Below are 21,467 nucleotides of genomic sequence, written 5' to 3'. Positions count from 1 at the left end.
TTACCTTCCCGCCATCCCCCTGTCATTCTGGAGTTTATCTTTCCTTCTCTATCTTCTACAACCTATGTGGTGTATTTGCTTGTAGATGAAGGTTAAGTTTATATTGATGAGTATGTATGTACGTATACACATATATATATATATATATATATATATATAGATATATATATATATATATATATATATATGTATATATATATATATATATATATATAGATAGATATATATATATATATATATATATATATATATATATATATATATATATATTTATTTATTTATTTTCTTGCTACATTTTTGGGGGCAAGAAAAACTAAAGAAAATGGCGTCGGCTGCATGTTTTATACCCTTGACGACCTGACATCATGGAAGAGGACCGCAACCAACGCAGGACCCAAGACTTTGGAATTCAGGCCGACTGAGGGTAACCTGCCAGCAGATTACCTAAATGTAATGACTGCAACAGTGAATACATTTGAACATCTACATTTATGGTAAGTGTACACAGCTGTACTTTCTCTCTACTTTTCACTCTCACTGAAGGGAGATTTTTTATGTTCCGAAAGGGCACAGACCTTTTCAGCCAAATTAGAGGATCTGTCCTCCACCCCAGTCTGTCATTTCTCACTTTAGATGCCTGGAGGATTGGGTCATGACACCCACCTTGATATCCTACCCAAAATGGGTGCTAGCTATTCTAAAGGAGGCAGAAAACCTAACACCAGAAAATCATAAATGACAAAATGGAAGAGATTTTCCACCCGGTGTCATGGCCAACACACTATCCCAGGTCTTCAGACATCAGTTCAGTACTGCTGTACCTTTCCACTTGTTTGAATAGGGCCTTTCTTACTCCAGCATCTGCTGTCTCAGCTTGCTTGCTGATTACTCCATGACTCTTCTCTCACCCTCGCATGAAACTGTTTCTAAAAGGGGTGGTTCACTTGAGACCTCCCAGAAGGAACCACATTCCAGTATGGGACCTAAACTATGTTTTGGGAAAATTAACCGTGCCATCCTTAGAACTAGCTGGTTTTATGTCTCTCAAGATGATCACTTGGAAGACCACTTTCTTTATAGCCATCACTTCAGCTAAAACAGTCTTTGAACTGCAAGCCCTCGTGCATAGAGCTGTTCACTGTCTTCCACAGAGACAGGGTAACCCTTAGAACAAACCCATAATTCATGCGCAAGGTGGTGTCTGAACTCAGCAATAACCAGGCTGTCCATATGCCAGTCTTCTTCCCAAACCAACAGAACAAAGCAGAAAGAGTCCTCCACTCACTGAATGTAAACAGACAGATCAGGTTACAGCCTAGCAGGGCACAACAGTTGATGGTATTCTTGATGGAGGGGAAACAGAGAAAGCCTGTCTGAAAGCAACCAGTCTCTAAATGGATTGCAAACTACATCAGGTTCTGTTACACACGTAGTGGAATGCCTTTTCTTGGCCAAATTAGAGACCATTCCACCAGGCATGGAGGGCAACTACCACTGCTTTCCTCAAAGAAGTTCTCACGTAAACCATACTAGAGGCAGCCACTTGGAATTTGGTTCACACCTTTAATAAATGCTATAAATGTAGGTCTCTAGGGCCAGGGCGCAGGGTTCTTCTCTGCCATCCTGCAAAATATTATGTCCTAATCCTACATTAATCTTCAAACTTACAAATACCTTCGCAACCTTACTAAGAAATACATTCACAAAGACAAGCAGTATTTCTATAATGCACCTCAACCCCCCCACCCCCAGATTTTGGAACTCCATTAACCAAATACTTCTCCCTGGTAATCCATCTACTCCCAACCCCTGCCTAAATAATACTCACCAAGAAACTGCATCCATAACAACTACTTTATAAAAACTATTAGCAAACTAATGCAAGCCTCTAGTAGTGACAGCCCTACTGAAATCTCTACAAACACCAAATGTAATCAAAATTTCTCCTTTAAACCTATATCAACAACTTATATAAAACACCTAGTTCTCAAACTGAAACCATGTTCCTTCTCCACTGATAACCTTCCTCCTCTTCCTCATATTAGCTGCTAGTTCTCTAGCCCTTCCTGTCTTTCTCCTTATCAACTGCTCAAAAACAGAATCCAAAGTACCCTCCTTATGGAAACAATTCTATACCATACACAATGGAGACAACTCCATCGAACTATTCAACGTCAGGCCTGTTACACTTCTATCACCAGTCTCCAAACTATTAGTCAGGGATATGCTTGTGAATATATTTTTCTGTCTACTGCAAGAAAACTCAACACCCACCCAACATGGCTTTCAGCCCAACTGCAGTGCAAAAACCACCCTCGTCTCCTTCGCCAATAGAGTCTCAATTGCCAGAGACCAAAACAAATCAGTCTCCTGTCTATTCCATAATACTCTACAAAGCATCTGATACAGTCTCTCATTGCTTGGTCCTTGATGAACTCTCCAATCTAAATCTCTCCAGCTCAACTATTTCCTGGTTTAGGAGTTATCTCACCGACTGACAGCAATCAGTCAAATGGCATTCTCCACTATCCTCCCACTCTACCTATCAAGATGGGTGTCCTTCAAGGTTCAGTACTTGGACTACTGTTATTCAATATCTTTACCAGCCTCCTATGTACATCCTGTCCACAGTCTTCATAAATACTATATGCTAATGACTCAGCAGTCATCACTACAGCTCATAACTTTTCAGATCGCAATGACCTTACCCAAAAATCCTTCAAAGCTATAGAAAACTGGCTAACCAAGAACCAGCTTATTCTAAATCCAAAAAAAAAGACAAAACTCCTGCTTTTTCTACCTAAATCCCTCAACCACCTTAAGTCCATCTTCACTGTCTCATCTCTGAACAACACCTCTAATATTGATGAATCACATACCAAACTGCTAGGAGCCATCATTGATGACCAACTTAAATTTGACCTGCATGTGTTCAACAGTATAAAGAAAACCCATCAAAAACGTGGACTCCTCCATAGAAACAAAAGATTTCTAACAAAGGCAGTTAGAATCACTCTCTGTCATGCTTATCTCCTCCCTAGCCTCTTCTGTAGCTCACAAATCCTTACCTACCCACAAACCTCACTCTTAACTAAAGTAGAAACTACCTACAACAAAGTCGCTCGATTTGCTGCCAATCTAACCTTTAAATTTCGCCACTGTTTTGCCCTCGACACCTTAAACTGGTTAGAATTTCCCCATTAACTACTACTCACGCAACTACAGACCTTGCATTCCATCACATACAAGCCCTCCTGCTGTTCAGAGATCTCTGCAGTTGTTTCCTTCTACACCCCTCCCAGACGGTCAGAAGCACTGACCAAGACTTACTACAAATCTACAAGCCAAAAACCACAGTAGGTCAAACATTGTATAGCTACTCCCCTGCCCTCTCCTGGAATAAACTTCCACTGGACATTTAGAAGCATAAAATAACCACAACAATTCCAAAGTGCTCTTCAAAACTTCCTAACTGGCTTTTGGACTTGCCACTACAAATTCCCCCCTTGATCCCCACATCCTCACCTCACAATGTCCATAACTTCCTAATCTATTCTTTCTACCTAACCTTTCCACTACTCATCCTCCTGTCAGACCCCCCCCTCCCTCTCCTCTCTCTCTCCTCCGTACTTGCTAATTAATTCCTCCCTCTTAAATCACTTTCCTCCTGACTTGCTTACTTCTTCCTCCCTCTTTAACCACTTTCCTCCTACCCCTTGCTTATATCTAACAAATCATACTTTATCTTCTCTGCTAAATCTGCTGTCTTCCTTCTCTGTTACTCCTATCTACATCATCTCAAACACGGAATTTCCATTTACTGCTCTTAAAAGGCTTTATGCAGCCCCTTAGTTTTAGAATTCATGACTGTACTTAACAGCCTACCATTGTAATTAAATCTCTTCTAACTAGCCTGTAAGTATCTTGAGAGTTTGCATCATTATTTAACACTGATGTACTACTCTATTTATAGTATCATTCTTATTGCATATTGTTATATCAGTCAGAACTGATCTATTACTTTAGTTGCTGTTTAATTTTCATTTTTATTGTTTGTAGTACAACTGTGTACTATACATATTTCTGTAATATTGTATACTTTTTATGTATAACTCTGGAGCTTTTCTCCTCGGACCTCCCCTGAAAAAGGGCAATAGCTCAGTTGGACTAACCTGGTCAAATGTCAAATAAATCCATCTCCTCTACCTACAAGGTAGATTTGGGAATCTTCCCAAGGATTAGTTCTGCAACATTGACTTTGAATATAGTACAGTTGTGTCCCACTTAGTATAATTGTAGATGTTCAAATTAATCAGTGTTGCAGTACATATTTCCACCCTCCTATCCATCAACTATGTAGGGACCATCTCTGTTTCTGCCTGTGCCTATAATCCCTTTGGTTCATCCCGGCTATTCTTCTGTTTCCTTCTCCTTTGCATTCACAACCAAGATCAGACAGATGGGGAGGTCATGTTGTCCTCCGGTATCAAACTGCTTTTCTCGGCTTAGAAAGATCTGAAGATAGTGCCAACAAGACACCCTTCTTATATTCTGATGTCCAGACATTGGTCATTGAGCATCCGTTGGCTTGGGGTGATACGACTCTGCAAGTCAGGCCAGTTACAGGCTTCTGCACGGCATGAAGTCTCACAGATTAGTATGCAACATTGATCTACTTAAGCATCAACAGTTATGATAAGTGGGACACAACTGTACTTTCAGGGCCCAAGTCCTTTTTGATACAGAAGAAGTAATTCCTTAAGCCACATCCACTAGAACCCTGATGGTAAGTTGGGTGTCTGTCCCTTATTTCATTCCTTCATCGAAAGTAAATGTATGAGTTTTTCCAATATCGTCTACACCTTGTTTCCAGACCTACGTGGCAGCCTTCCTATTTACTCTTAACCAAATTTCCATTTCTTTTCTGTGCAAAGCTTCCAAAATGGCAAAGCATTCATAGTATGGAATTAGAAGTATCCTGTGTAGAAGAAGAATGGAATCTTCTTCCCATTCTATCATTTGTGTCATGCACTCTGTCATTGTATTGGCTTTCACTGTAACCTAGTTACACGTTGTTGTAGGGAATGCAGTCACTCCCAGATATGTCTTCTTTAACTGTATTCCCTAAACACTGTTATTTACCCTTGTACTTCCTTTGCAATTTGTAACTGCATTTTCTTAGTACAAGTGCTAATTGGAAATCTATGCCATTTTAGCTTTGCCAGGAATTGTTGAAGGTTGTATTTGCCTTATAACACTTGCTGTACTATATGGCATGGCTAGCAAACCATTGTGTAGAATATGAATTTGCTAAACGAGATCAACCCTTATTGTTATGTTCTTGGTACCCCACAGGTTATTAGAGTCTCCGTAGATAACAGCTCCCTTTTCACTACACTCTATTTTTTTTTTCAGCTAAAGTTAATATATTGGTTTTATGCGAAACAGACCAATATTAAAACACAGCACAACAAAAATCAAACGAGCTTCCTTGTATATTTCCTAACATGAGGTGTCTCATATTTTTTTCATTTTTTTTTTTTACTGTACAGATTAAGGGCTATTTTATGCTGCAACAGGTAATGTAGTGAGATAAAAGAAATGTAAGCCTGCAGCTTATGAATACTTTCATACACAAGGAATGTTTGGCATCCTTGTAGGGAAATACAGTATGATTTTGTTTACCATGTGACTGGACAAATCTGCACTTTCCAGATGTTAAGTTTAGGGAATGTTATCATACTTCCAGATCCTCAGTAGATCCACCAGTGTGGACAGTAATAATAATTGTTTCCAGGTGTTGTCATAAATCTTAAAACATATCAAGCAAATAAGTCTTTCTGGTGAACAAGTTGTTTAAACTGTGTACAGGATCTGTTTTGGAGTGTAAATAATGCCAAGTCTGTTAGTATTTGCTGGTAATCATAAACTTTACTGTATTTTATTTATTTATTAAACTTTTAAGTGAGTGGGTGAACTGCTACAAGGCCCCTTTTTCCCAAGACCAAAACCATTTATCAAATACAGTAATATAATTATTGTTACTTAATGTAAAACAGCAAGTAAGTGTACAGTCATACTGGTTACTGACGCCTTTGGTAGGAATTGCAGTTTAATTTACATATTGTTTACAAATTATAATACTATATCACTTGAGAAAAAATAAAAGTCTGTGTGTGTGTGTGTGTATATATATATATATATATATATATGTATATATATATATATGTATATATATATATATATATATATATATATATAGATATATATATGGATTTATTTAAGTTTGTGGAATAGCACAAAATGATCGAAATTATGCATGTTGGCACATTTCTACCCATGTGGTGAGCAATATCAGTCTTGGCTCATATAAAAGGAAACTGCAAAAGAAAACTTTTTTTTGCAGGAGGATAACCCCCCCCTGCAAATTGTATATCTTAACTCTCTGAGACCACACAATTCTCGGGGAAAGGGCAAGTTTGCCATCCGCAAGAATCATCTCATCTTGTACAGTTGTTGATAGCTGCTGACTGTCTGTTTTGTTGACCAAATTGTAGATGATTGTCACTGCTGAAGTGACACCCTGACCCCTTGTGCAAAAATAGGAAAAGGCGTTGTGGATGGATGGAACCTTTTTCGTGCAGATTGCAGATACCTCGGAAGAACCAGGTCTTATCATCTCGGCGGGTCCACACAACATCCATCAGATCCTTGTATGGGAGAAGGTTCCTGTTACGCTTATTCAAATGAGACAAGGTTCTTAACCTCTATGGCTCATGTAGTTGGACATCATCCTTAAAAAAGACAAAACAGGAAACATCTGACATCCCTGACAATTTACAGGGAAGAAGAATGGAAGGACTTCACCCAGGGTATATTTAAAGCTATCATGGTCCTGAAGCCTCCTTCTTTTGTGACCTAGCTATTTCAAGCCACACCAGAAAGACATGCATTGAATCCTTCCTCCTCTAGAAAGGATCTTGAACCATATTCTGATCATTCATTGGATTACTCTTCTCAACTCCACTCTCAATAGAAAGTATCCTTGGATGAAGGAGACTCCCTTTCGACCGACTCTCCTTTGGAAGAGGCTTCCTTTGGAAAAATTATTCAGACCATGAACAGACACTTTTAGTGGCAGTCAAGGCAAATCTCTGAGATATAAAAAAGATGCTACAGTCTTCTGGAAATGGTTACTCTGACTCCTTCACCAGTTCCCCCAGTCCTCGAAGCTTATCTTGATGCTTTTCATTATTTTTTCATTAACACCTGACTCTCTAAGCCACCTGCTCCTAAAAGACCAGATGGGTTTTCTAAGGTTCCTGATTAACGTAAATACCTGTATAAAAAATGCCATGGCTGACCCTGCAGCAGTCTTTCTCTCTCAAATAAAACATCCAAGCTGCTTCCCACTGCTAATGGCCTCCCCTCAGCCAAGGACAGCACTACCATTGATAGGTGGGGTAAGAAAGTCTACACCTCTTCCACTTTAGCATTCAGAATTGCTAGTTGCCAAACAAATGACTAAATACCTGCTTCCTGTGCTACATTCTCTGTATAAAGTTATGTCAGAACCTTAGACGGCAGACTCTAAACAGCAAATGCAGTCTGTTCTGTCCCGAGCTACACAAATAGGGAGACACAGCATCAAATGCAGTTATGATGCAGTGAACACTATGTTTAGGGCTGCTGGCACTGGCTCAGTGATCAGATTATTTGCATGGCTATAGGGTCAGCCCATTCCCGAATACTTCATATTGAAACACTTGGATTCACTCTTAGCATACTGCTCAACTGTCCAGATATTTGCCTCATAGTTTTGGTTTGTTCCTCATAAAATATGTGATTTTCTGTTGTTTTTCCAGCAAATCAGTGAGTATTGAATCCACTAAATAATGACAGGCATTTGAGCTTCAGACTTCATATCCTTCAGAAAATACATAACAAAAGACCTTTTATTCTAGCAACTTTCTAAGTTCATAAGAGCAATTGCTAAACATCTTCATAAAATTGCCTACTTTCAAAATGCTTCCTCTACACAAACCCCTGGCTTTTATGCTTCCTGAAGCATTTCTAGTGTTCCTGAACCTCAAGGATGCTTATCTTCACATCCCCATTCATCCGTTTTGCAGGAAATTCCTCAGGTTCTTCTCTGTCTGTTCTCATTTTCAGTTTACTGATTTGCCCCTTGGTCTTTCCACTGCCACAAGAGTTTTTACAAAGTGTCATAACCTGTGATGGCCTTCTACCACACCCAGATAATTCAAATGTTCCCTTCCTGTCCACAGACACTCTCCTCGAGCACATACATTTCACAGTACAACTCTTAACCAATCTGGGATTTGCCATCAATTTCAAGAAATCTCATCTCTCCCCCACTCCGGACTTAGTCTTCCTGGGTTGCAGGCTAAGCACAAGTATAATGCAGGCCTCCCTTCCTCAGGAAAAAGTCCAAAGCCTGGTAAGTTTTTTTTCCAAACCCTCTGCTCAGTGACTCACTACACTGCAATGGAAATCCTGAGGACTCAGGAGTTTATGGCTACATCCATCCCAATGATCACACTGGCCTGGCTGCATATAAGAAAATTCAGTGATACCTGAAATCACTGTGGGCTCAACATTCACACCCCCTGGACACCTTGATCCCTCTATTGTCCTGCATTAAGAAGGAGTTTCTCTGTCAAACTGGGCTCTCCATTCACCCCCAACACCTCACAACCAAATTCTCCACACTGATGCCTCAGGCAGGGCTTGGGGCGCCTGGACAGGTTCACACAAAGTATGGGGGAAATGGCCACCCTCTCTCTCCTGAAGGAACACATTAACTGAAAGAAATGAGGGCCCTTCTGAGGGCTCTGCAGACTTTCATACACCTTTGGAAACCAGGCACTCTCATGGTGTACACGGACAACACCACAGTGATGTAGTACATAAACAGAGGCATAAAGTCTTACTCCTTGTGCATGTTGGCACAGAAGGTTAATTGAACATGACTGTCACAGCAGCTTACATTTCCTCAATAGAGAATGTGTCGGTAGACTCTTTAAGCAGGGGCCTCTTGGACCCCCATGAATGGATTTTGAACTTACAAGGTTTCAAAGCAATCATACACTACTTGTGCGCTCAGCAGATAGACTTCTTTGCATCTCCAGAGCATCACCGTCTCCCTCTATTCTGTACCAGGACTCCATCTCCTTTGGCCTGGAAGACAGACTTCTTCTCATTACAGTGAATAGGGAGGTTCATATATGCCTACCCTCCACTGCCACTTATTCAAATGGTCCTCCTAAAAATCCAAGAGGATACTCTGGAACTGCTGCTCCTGGTCCCTTTCTAGCCAAGGCAGTATTAGTTTCTCATCCTGTTCCACCTATCAAAGGGAAACCACTGGAAAGTTCCAGTATGACCAGACCTAATCACCCAAAAGAAGGGTTCACTTCTTACATCCCACCCTAGCCTCTCTCAGTCCCACTCTGTGAATGATAAAGTTCTGGTTCCTAAAAGATACTTATTTACAGAGGAGGTAGTGCAGGTTTTACAGGATGCCAGGAAACTCAATACCAGGAAATCGTACACAACCAAGTGGAAAAGAGTCTCTGGTGCCACAAGTACAGACTGGAACACACTTCTCTGATGTATCCACCATTCTCCAGTATCTCTATGAGCTTCTGCATTCTGGGTTGGCTTACTTATCTGTTAAAGCACATTTGTGAGCCATCAATACCTGTTTACCGCTAGGTCCTCTTCTCATGTCCAGGACAGAGGTAAAGTCCTTCTTGAAGGGAGTCCTGCATCTTAAGCCTCTAAGGAAACTGATTTACCCCACCACAGGATCTTAGTTTTGTTCTGAAAGAAATCCCTCTACCCCCTTTTGAGCCACCTGCATTGGCTACCTTAAAATTCTGTACTTGTAAAACTGTCCTCCTACTGACTCTAACCTCTTCTCGCAGGGTGTCTGAACCCCAGGCAGTCATGGCTACTTCAGCTTTCCTTATTTTCCCAAAGACATGGTAACACGTAGGACAATCCTTCTTTCATGCCTAAGGCTGTGAATTAGCTATCCCTCTATCAAGCCATTATCATACCTGCTTTCTTTCTCAGTCCTCAAAATGGGGGATCTTAAATGCCTTAGATATTCACAGGCAGCTAAGGTTCTATTTGGACAAAACTAAGACAATCAGAAAAACTGACCAATTGTCTTTTTCTTGTATGCCAAGCTAGGCCAACAAGTCTGAATGCAAATCATTGCATCCTGGTTATCAAGGGCTATATCTTTCTGCTTCTTACAACATGGTAAATCCTTGCCCTCTTGCCCTAAAGAACATTCCACTCTGGCAGTTGCCTCTTCTGGTGCTTTCTACAAAGGAGCTAATATAGGGTCCATCTTGAAAGTGGTCACTTGGTCCTTTGTGCACACCTTCACTAAGCACGTAAAGATTGATGCTTTCTCTAAGTTTAGGATGGTCTTTGCCAGATCAGTGCTCTCTGGTCTCCTGGACAGTTCCTTTTCTTCACTCTAGCCAGCCATCTCACTTTCTTTTCTCTCTTCAGCTCTGGGAGTCACCCATCTGAGGTATGTACTCTAACAGTGGTTTCAGTTAGGACATAGTACATTTGTGTAAGAACGTACCATAACAGAAAGTGTCCTACTGTCACTTGCAGTATTCCTTCCCTTCCTTCTTCCCCTGTATTCTCTTGTTTTTGGGTCACACACACACTTTCTTGGGGGAGTTTCTTACTTGTTCAAACTACACCCCTCCTGGATGACCAGTTTTCCTCTCTGTTGCCTTCAAACAGCTGGCTTGGAGATAGTCTGAGGATCTTGCACGAGTATGTCCACCCTTGTACCCTGACGCACACAAGCTGATGTCCTGCATCACATGTATGTGCCCAGGAAGGTAAAGCTTTGTTACCCTGGCCGGCTGTCAGCTCTTAAAACCCATCTGTGATGAATACTGCAGCGGTGATCAGTAGGGCATCTCCTATTGCATTAAATTTGACATAACTGTGCTTTCTCTTAAGACCACCAAGAAGGCTTCTTTCTTCATCTTGTAATTTAAAATTTGTTTTTGGAAAAACTGTCTACCTTCTTTTGAACCAGTGGAGACAATGGTGTTGAAATACTTCTCATGGAAAGCACTTTTCTGGTCTTTTTACTTCTGACATAAATATATTAGACTTTACAAGCTCTTGTGTGTAAGCCAGTATAGTTTTGTATTCCACAAGGAAAGGGGGTCATTGAAGTAAAATCTATCTTTCATGCCAGGATTAATCAGCAATTGCTGTTGATCAGTCCATTCCACTGTAAGTCTTTTACTCAAGCTGACAAGAGTGATGGAAAGCAGCTTTTGTATTTCCTGAACAAACACATGCAACAAAGATATGATAGGACTCATCAGTTGTGTGTTCCATTTAAATAAGAAGTGCTAATCATTAAAAGCACTATGTCTGTTATGTGCACTACCTTTTCCTGATCAAATGTAATACATTTCTTTGAATCACACTAAGAGTTTAGCCCCCTAGATCCATAAATTCAAATGCAGTGTATTTCAGAAATGTTTCTAGACAAGATAGTTTAGAAGCTGCAACTTAAGTTTATTGTATACATCTTCGCAAAAGCTGCGACTTGGTTGCATAGCCTAGGGGTTGAAGAGATTTTGGCATGGCTGAACTACAGCTCATGGGTATGATAATATTGTTTGAAAGTTTAGCCAAGTATCATGATTCAGCTTTACAGTGACCAGCCTGAAAGAAGGCAGTACAGTTATATTTAAGTATACTTATTGTAACAGCAGATATTCCATAAGATTTGACTATATTGTACTGTACTAGTAAAGCTATCCTCCTTCCTTTCTCCCATTAGGAATGTTGAATATACTTTTATTGCACTGCTCTACTAGACTATACACAGTCACATTTTCTAGTTACATCTTATTTTATACTAACAACAGTGGTTTACAACATTTGTATGTTTGGAAAAGCAGAATAGATTCAAAGAAATAAACTCAGCAATGCTGGCTCTGTAGGGGTGTTTTACACAGCAAGCAACATTCCATGGAATGCTATCATGAGCTCAGCACTAGCCCTCATAAGTACAAAGGCACAGTTGACAAAGACAAAAAGACAGAAAAGGTTAGTTAATCCCTCCCCCCCATTTGATTCACCATTACAGTGACAACTCCTTGAATGATGTACAGTTATATGTGTACTTACACAGTTATACTTTATAATAAAACTGTGTTATAGTGAACATTGACTCTGTTCTGTTGCCATTCTCTATTTAGATATAATTTTGTAGGTTAGAAGATAATCTTTGGACAGTTAATTAACACACAAGAAACTATTTTATCAAATTAAATTTAAACTACCTTTTCTAAACTCTCAAATATCTTCAACAGATTTTTAGGAAACTGTTTGAAGAGGGCCTGGAAATCCAGAAAGAAAGATTACATGAATTAAGGCAATATTCTAAAGAAAAGCGTGAAGAACAGAAGAAGAGGCATAACGATGAAATTGAGTCTATGGAGAATTACTATAAAGATCAGGTAGGACTGTATATTATAAAATTGATATTTCTTTGCTTGATATAAAAGGATGAATTTGTAATTTGGCTGTAGTTAAAAGATGAGCACATACTGTACATAGCTTGATTGATACTGGTATGTTGATGTCACATATTTGCACTGCATGTATGTATGCATGCATCTGTGTGTGTATGTGTGTGTATGTGTGTGTGTGTGTGCGTGTGTGTCTGGATGTGTATGTATATATATATATATATATATATATATATATATATATATATATGTATATATATATTTTTTGTGTGTTTTTATATCTGTTAGAAGATATAGAATATTTTAATTTATTCCTTTTTATTTTCTATGTAGTTAGTAAATGTTTTTATAAAGGATGTATAAGCATATGACTTTAAATTTTTTCTATGGTAATTATAGTTAATTGATTTTTTAGAATAGTATATAAGGGACTTATAATTACTTAATGGACTTTATCTGATGACGTCTGAGGGATACTTGGACGAAAACACTGAATAAATTGAGTGGTGCATTAATATATTACTTTGGTGGTTATAAGGAGTTTTATTTCGTGGTTTTTCCTATTTTTGGGTCCAGTCATTGGTTTGGTTGGTTGCATTATTTTTTCTGGACTGACTCCTGCTTTTTGAAAAAATCTATTTTTGTTACAAAAAGAAACAATCTATTCATAAAAACGTTTTTGAATTTTCAAGATTGCTAAGATGATTCCTTTCCGTAATCTATACCTGAATTTTTAGTCTAGTTTGATATGTCTAGACTTTCTGATTCAACCATAAAACACTAATCTAGAAGTTACAATTTCAATAAGGAATCTTCTATGGAAACTTACAAAATAATTGTGATTGTAGATATAACCTATCTACACACACTGCTATATCTCATAGACAAGAATTTAAAGATTACAGTGTATGGTTAATCTGTGGAATTCAATAAACTCCATGTAGGCTTTGTGCGAAGCCTACGTGGAGTTTACTTGTTTGTACAGTGAGCAGCAGTGGTGATTGTATAGTCTTGCCGTGCACTGCATTTAAACATAACCAAGCATGATTTCAGGGCTGTCAGTAGTATTGCCAGCCAGAAAACTGTGAATGCAACACAGATAGCACATTTGTTTATCTTAGAGCAAACTAGCTTAGCGAGATTGCACAGAATGCCACAGTGATTTGTGTATGATCCAAACACAGTACAGGATAGTGTATATAGTGCAATGTATTGTGGAATCCCATTCAAGGCATTCTATATAAAAGTTGTGTAAATGATCTTTAAGGATACATGAACTGCTATGTAAAATAAACAGTCAGGGGAAGTGTGGGTATTGAATCGAGGCACACAGATGAATTGTACTAACACAGGGAAAGCAGTCAGGTGAAATTCCATAATGTACAGCAGATGAGGATATGTAAATGGAAGACAGTTGTAGCAGAAACACATCACATATTGACATGGTACAGTACGGACTGCACAGTGAAAATGTATGATAGACAATATGGCATAACAATGAAGAAGATATCTTTGTGATATAAGCATCTTGACATGAATAGTGGGAAGGACATATATCAGGGATGTTGTATACAGTTGGGGTTGAGCCCATATTGTGAAGCTGTGCAAACTTATTTGGTTGAATATGACTGTAATGTCAGCAGAGGTTTCCAACAAGTGGGGCACATTTACAGGCTCATGGACAACAGTAAAAGAAGCATGCACAGTCATTGACAATATCAGAATAATATCACTAGTATTCCCATGTCTCTGACACATCATATGTGATTCTGAGTGATCATAGATGGTTCTGCACAAACACACTTGTAAAACTATTGTGACGTGTTAGCAATCTATGAGGTTTAATCAAGCACACCATCCTGATACTGTAACATCTGCTGGAGGTGTTGGGAGGGACACTGCCATACTTCTATGTGACATTTTGATCAATACAGGCTAGTTGCATGGTACAGTCCACATCATTATGAATGTAGTAAATGCCATCAGTGTTGTCAAACTGCTATGTATGTACTGTGTGCATCACCAGAACAGTATCACACATGCATTTGGTATACCATCTTGCTGGGGGTTCCACACCATCACACAGTAATGTTCATGCAACAAAAAGAATACCTAGGTATGGCCAATACGATGTGTGATAGCTCACTGTGGCAAAGGTAGCACACTTCAGTTACACATCACTGAAAGATGTGTAGGGAATTACATGAAGAAGGGTACATCGTCCTCAGCTATTGGTGTGATGAAGTCTGTGACCTATGGAGTTATTATGGCCTTTGATGTGTATGTTCTGCACATACTGAATAGGTGTTACATACAAGAGAGTAGTCAGCACTGTGGCCATATGCTGGTAGACATTCCACATATATTTCCCAGGACATAGGTCACATACTAGTTGGTCTGCTTTATAGGATGTGATGTCTATGTTATCCTTGAGCTGTGTGTTTGTTTTTAATAAGGTAACAAATCCCCCCATGTTTTTGTTCCATCCCATATGTTGTCATGGCTGTGGCAGCAGTCTTGTGTGTGTGTTGATACTGTCTGTGTTATACTAATATCACAGCTGGAGTCAATGATTGCCCATAATCTGTAGTCCTCCAAACAGCTGTTTGGACCCAGGATGTGTATGTCATTCTTGATGTCAGTGACTTAAATAATGGGCAGGAAAGGGCCTAGCAAACAGCCATGATGTACGGACCCTGATTACTGGACCAGAGATATAGGTCACTTAACACATTTTAACATATTTAGATGCCACGTATGTGATCTAGTGGTCTTTCCCACTTAGTGATACAGGTGTTTATGTCAACATCTGACAGTGTTGAGTGAATACCTCAGTGTGGATTTCTCAAATACCTTGGCCTGGTCAAATTCCACAGGATGATAGTGTTATCATCATGCATGCTCTTGATGACCTGTTTGAGGACATCTAACAGAGGAAACATATAGATGTAGCATTAACGTCTCACATCTGTTGCACATGGCTGGGATATTACTATGACATGTTGATCTACCTCACAGATGAGTCAGAATGTGTCTATACATGCATACATCAGGTCCTGTGCCCCCCCCCCACAGTCAGATGGATACATGTTGACGTACACCCTTCTATGGGAACATAGTCAATTTGGAGGGTGTGTTGAAGTGTGTATCCAACTGTGTCAGGTAGGTGTATGTTCTGAGTCACACTATAGGTGATCTGTGATGTTGTCACAGCCGATTGATCCTGTGTGATAGGCCTGGATGAAGGTAAGACAGTGTATACTGCCGGTCATATCTGACCTAGGGTTTGGACACAATCCCCCAATCAGGTATAATTAAAAAACTCTGCCAGCTGTGGATTATCCCTTAAGTCACTAGATGGTGAAATATTTAGTTCACTAACTGAATACATACTGTGAAAGTTGGTGAATTGACCTCTACCAGTAAAGCTGTCAACATTGACATACCCCAAAGATCTGTGCTGGGCCGTTTACTGTTGGAATCTATTTCTTAACAGTCCAGGCTAAAGTATATGGCCTTTGGCTTACCAAGTTTGCTGATTCTTGCATATTGAGTGCAATCATTGAGTGCACCATTGATGTTAACATACAACAAGAGGAGCTAACACAGACAAATGATTGGTGGCAAAGCCACTCGGTCTACAAATAAATGCAAAATATTTCACTATTTTGGCCTTCTACAAAGTGGAATCCCCTGCTAATTACAGCATTGACAACACTCCCCATATGCTGAAACCTAGTGATGCAAGACCTTGGAACACATATTGATAGCAATCTGAATTTCAACCATCAAGTGTCCACAGTGGTATGGAAAGGCTGTCGTGCACATCATAAGTTAAGCTATTGTATCCATATCTGAAGATGATACAACACTGTACTTGAACCTTATCAGAACACTGATAGAGTATAATGCTTCTCTTAGCATGTACCTCACCAGACACCTGCAGCATTTGGAGAGACTACAGGCTTTCTCACCAAGAAAATACAGGGCCTACAAACCATGGCATGATGTGTGTGGATAGACTGAAAGCGCTGTCACTGTAATCTGTATCATATAAGATGAGGTGACTTGTACCAGGCCTACAGGCCAGACACTGGCCCTGCCTTGATGAGAATACTGCACATCAACAAATCAGCTATAGTGGATGACATCAGCAAAGTCTGGTGAGAGGAAGATGGTAATAGCAGTGTCCCACATTCTGGTGTAAAATGCTCTCTCTAATGGCAAGCAAGTGTAAACACACACTCCACAACTGAATGCAGTGAGAACAGAACCCCTACCTATTTAAGTACACACTGACTACATAACTCTTTAAGGCAAGAGCCACAGTTGAAGTGTGACTTGGAGTGTCAGACAACACTTTTAGGTGATGACATCAGGGTGTGTGGTGGGAAGAAAATTGTAATAGCTGTGTCCCACATGCTGGTGTAAAATGTCTTTCTTGTCAAGCAAGTGCACAAACATACACCCATCCCAATTGACTGCAGTGAGAACAGAACCCCCTACCTACATGCTTTACTCAAGTGCCACAGCACAAATCTGACTTTTACAAGCTTGCAGGACAAATTGCAGTGGACTACATCAGCACTGAATGTTGGAGGGAAGATATTGGGAGGCCTGCATGAAATGGATGTGTAGGCATGTGCAGTTGTCAAAATATTGTCAGTCCTGGGATTGGAGTGGTAACTGTAGGATACACATTTATGCTTCTGTGACTAGACAGACACACACACATACACACACACACACACACACCTCCAAGTTAACTGCAGTGAGAATAGAAACCCCTACCTAAGTATATAGACAACAGAACTCCGTACTCTATGCAAGTGCCATGGCACAAGTCTGACTTTTACAAGGTTGCAGGACAACTTACAGTGGATGATATCAGCACTGGATGTTGGCGAGAAGATGTTGGGATGTCTATATGAAATGGATAGATAGCAATGTTCAGCTGTCAAGATATTTCAAGTTTTGCATGTTACCAGATTGAATATGCAATGTGTAGTGATTGGTAATTGTGATACAATGTGCAGGTGTACTTTAAGAGACAGCTTTACAAATTGTATGCAAACATGTGTCCACATTACTACAAGTATTGGAAAATCTGAATGTGTATTGTCATTTTAAAGATGTATATGGTATATACATTACAAGTTTCTGTGTTTGCCCATACTTTACTTGGATAGAAGGAAGTTTCTCTGTTCAGCGTGAGACAGGGAGCTTTGAGCAGCCTATCTGTCCCTGGAGGAGTGGTTTCAGCCCAGAAATTAGTAGTTTATTGGCCATTTTGGGCTAATTTTTCTCTCTTTCATTTCCCTGCTATAAAACCCGCATTTGCATGGTTTTGCATGCCAGGCAGCACCAGTTAGCTAGGGTATAACTATTCCCGGCTCCACAAAGTCTACTCTTCAATTTCTCCCCTTGAACTAGACAAACGTTCAACTTAAGCACTCAAACCATTCACTTCTCATACCGGTGCATGCTCAAAACTCAGAGCAGGCACTAATAAACCTTAGCACTAGATCCCACTATACTGTAGAGAAGAACAAGGCTCTCTGTGCGACCTTACCAGCCAATCAGTAAAACAGTTCACTGTACCTACCCAGGCATGTCCAAAGGGCAGTTTCAAGTGTACTCTCCAGTCCAACTGGTGAATCTGGGCATTTTGAGGCAATGTTACAATTACCTCGTACACAGACAACCCTCTCCTCCTTCCACCAAATACTAATACATGTGAAAGATGCAATTATATAGCCAAACTGGAGGCTAAGGTCTCTCAACCCAAGACTGGACCAGGCAGTCAAGAGGAGAAGGGAATTACTTGCATCACACCACCAGTCTCACATAGACCTATGAAACCAACACCGACAAAAAACACACACAAATACATGAAAACATACTCGGAGGCTCTAAATAAAAGTCTGCAGAAGCAACAGAGACCAAAAGCAGAGATCCAAGCAACCTCCACCCCCCAACACAAACCATGAAACACATACTTCACAAAACCAGTGTGCCAAACAATCACAGCCCTTAAGGCAAAATAACATACCCAACACACTAGTAATAGGTGACTTATAGTCAGGCACACTGACGTCCCACTCACTAGGCTGAACAAGGAGAAAGTTACTGTTAGCTGTCTGTTGGGTGCCAGGATCTGCCACATAACACAAGCACTCAGGTCACTCCAGAACAAGTACAAATATGACTCTGTCATTGTCCATGTTGGTGTGAATTACCTGAGCCGTACCTCCCTGGACTACATGAAAAGAGACATGGAGGAGCTCTGTGATCATATAGCCCAGGCTGGTAAGACCCTGAGTAGCATCCTGCCCTCACCAAGAATGATACCACTGTATAGAGAAAAAATTATCGATTTCAACATTTGGCTAAGCTTCTGGTGTCATTCAAAGGGGATCCAGTGTCTGTCAGCCTGGGATGACATGCTCAACAAGCCACACTGCTTCGCTAGAGACGGCTTGTACCTGTCACCCTTAGGCTTTCAAATACTGGCTAAGGCTCTTGCCACCCCCATAGTGCCTTTTTTAGGCAAAGCTCAAAAGACAAACCCACCGCCATAAGTAGCACAAGTAACAAAAAGCTGATGGTAATGCTACTCAATGCCAGAAGTCTAAACCTCAAAATTAAACACTCGAGGCATTCCTCAGTATGAAGAAAATTGATCTATGTGCAGTAACAGAAAGCTGGTTTAAGGCTCCAGAGAGCACGCCAGCACTATCAGGCTGCAACTCATACCATATATTTTGGCCACAAAACCCAGACCGAAATACAAAAGGCAGGGGAGTATCCATATTCATCAAGGATACCCACACCTCCAGGTTAGTGGCACAGCACGATGTTTCAGAGATCATCCACATGCAACTAACAATGGGCAAAACTGCTATTCAAATTATAGCTTGCTACAGATCACCCACCATGTCCTGGGACCCCCACTGCACATTCCTGGAAACACTGGGAAACATAAAGGTCCTACCAAACACCCTGATATTGGGTGATTTCAATTACCCAAACATTAACTGGGAGAACTACTCAAGTACAAACTCCCTTGCCCAACATTTCCTAGAATTTATAAACTCAAATGCCCTGGATCAACTGGCCAACATCCCCATCAGAGGTGACAGCATATTGGACCTGGTCATCACCAACATGGGCGAGCGGTGTTCCACACCGGAGGTCATCCCCTCACTGGTTAGATCTGACCATAAACTAATCACTCTGGATAACCACATTCCGCCACCACCCCCGGTCAAAGAAACCACCGTGAAAAACTTTTCAAAAGCAAACTTCACTTTACTTAAGACCAAGGTGGGAAGTTTCAAAGCCCCCATGCCAAAAGATAATAATGTCCAAGCTGCAAAATCCTTTACTAATGCACTCTACGGGCACCTACAAGAATGCATGGATCATGCTATCCCAAACAAAACCAAGACTCACTTCTCCAAGAAAAGGAAACCAGTCTGGTGGACCCCCCTGCCTTAAACAAGCTATACAATAGAAGGAGGAAATTAGTACAGAAAAGAGTAAAATCCCAAGAAGGGAAGACATCCCTGATCAGTATCAGCAAGAAACTACATTCCCTCATAAAATTATCCAAGGCTAGCTTCAAAAGAAAAATTGCCATCAACTCCAAAGATGACCACAAGGCATTCTTTTGCTATGTCAAGAATCTAAGTGACAATTCTCAGATCTGCTCAGAGTTAGTGCAGAATGGCACAAAATACACTGAACAAACCAATATAGCCAACATCCTGGCAGACAGGTTCATTGCAAACTTCACCCCCCCTCTCACCCCCAAAAGGGCCCATAACTATACCAGAAGAATGTAGTGCCCCTAAAATCAAAGACATTCAGGTTAAAACAGCCCTCTCCAAAGCCAAAAACACAGCATCAATGGGATGAGACGGTGTCCCAGGCTGCATCCTACACGAGCTCAAAGATGAACTAACCCCTTACCTAAACACACTGTTTAAACTTAGCCTCTCCACAGGCTACGTGCCCACAGAGTGATGCACAGCAACTGTTATTCCACTCCACAAAGGCGGAGCCACAACAGATCCCGGGAACTATTGCCCTATAAGCCTGACTAGCTTGGTCTGCAAAGCTATGGAGCGCATCATCATGGATCTCATTAACAGGGACATTGGAAACTTCCAAACACTGAACCCTACCCAGTTCTGCTTTAAGGGCAGATCATGCCTCCTAAACCTGGTGGACTTCTTTGAGACAGTTACCAAAGCTATAGACGAGGGAAAGGTGGTCCACACAGCCTACCTAGACTTTGCAAAGGCCTTCAACACCATTCCCCACTCAGGTATTATAGACAAGCTCACCAGCCTGAACATAAACCCCTAAATCACGAGATGGGTTGCCAACTGGCTCATGGACAGAACCCACATGGTAAGAGTTGTAGGAGCTAGGTCTGACTCTAAACCAGTTACAAGTGGCATTCCCCGGGGCTCAGTCCTAGGACCCCTTGTTCGGCATATACTTCTCAGAGGTACAGGCAAGCACAGGAAGAGTATGGCTGACCAAGCTAAATGCTAAAAAGTGCATAGTCATCCCCTTTGGAAAAAACAAAGTACCCACAAACTACCACATAGGTGGTAGCCCCCTAAATACGGAAGACGTAATAAAGGATCTGGGGACCCAAGTAGATAGTAACCTCTCCTTTGATAATCACATTGCCCACCTAATCACAAAAGGGTTTGCATCCAGATCGAAAGAGGTCATTGGGCCCCTCTATCCATCATTCATCAGACCCATCATAGAGTACAATGCCCCATTTGGGATGTACCTTACAAGACACCTGTAACAACTGGAAAGACCACAGAAGTACCTCACCAAGAGGATCACTGGCCTCAAGCAGATGCCCTATGCAGCTCGACTGAA

The 21,467-nt window shown here is 40.7% G+C and overlaps 1 protein-coding gene across 1 annotated transcript in view; it reads left to right on the top strand.

The window, feature by feature from the left end:
- Window positions 1-21,467, top strand: part of CEP95 (centrosomal protein 95) — a 1,662,476-nt gene that overhangs the window by 1,349,490 nt on the left and 291,519 nt on the right. The window contains exon 19 of the mRNA XM_044080881.1: window positions 12,399-12,545. Coding sequence (XP_043936816.1) covers window positions 12,399-12,545 — 147 coding nt within the window. The remainder of the gene's footprint in view (window positions 1-12,398; window positions 12,546-21,467) is intronic.

This window comes from Protopterus annectens, chromosome 8.part0 (genome assembly GCF_019279795.1).
Source record: "Protopterus annectens isolate FY-2018-M chromosome 8.part0, PAN1.0, whole genome shotgun sequence".
Lineage (NCBI taxonomy): Eukaryota > Metazoa > Chordata > Ceratodontiformes > Protopteridae > Protopterus > Protopterus annectens.
This window is presented reverse-complemented; position numbering and strand designations above follow the sequence as displayed.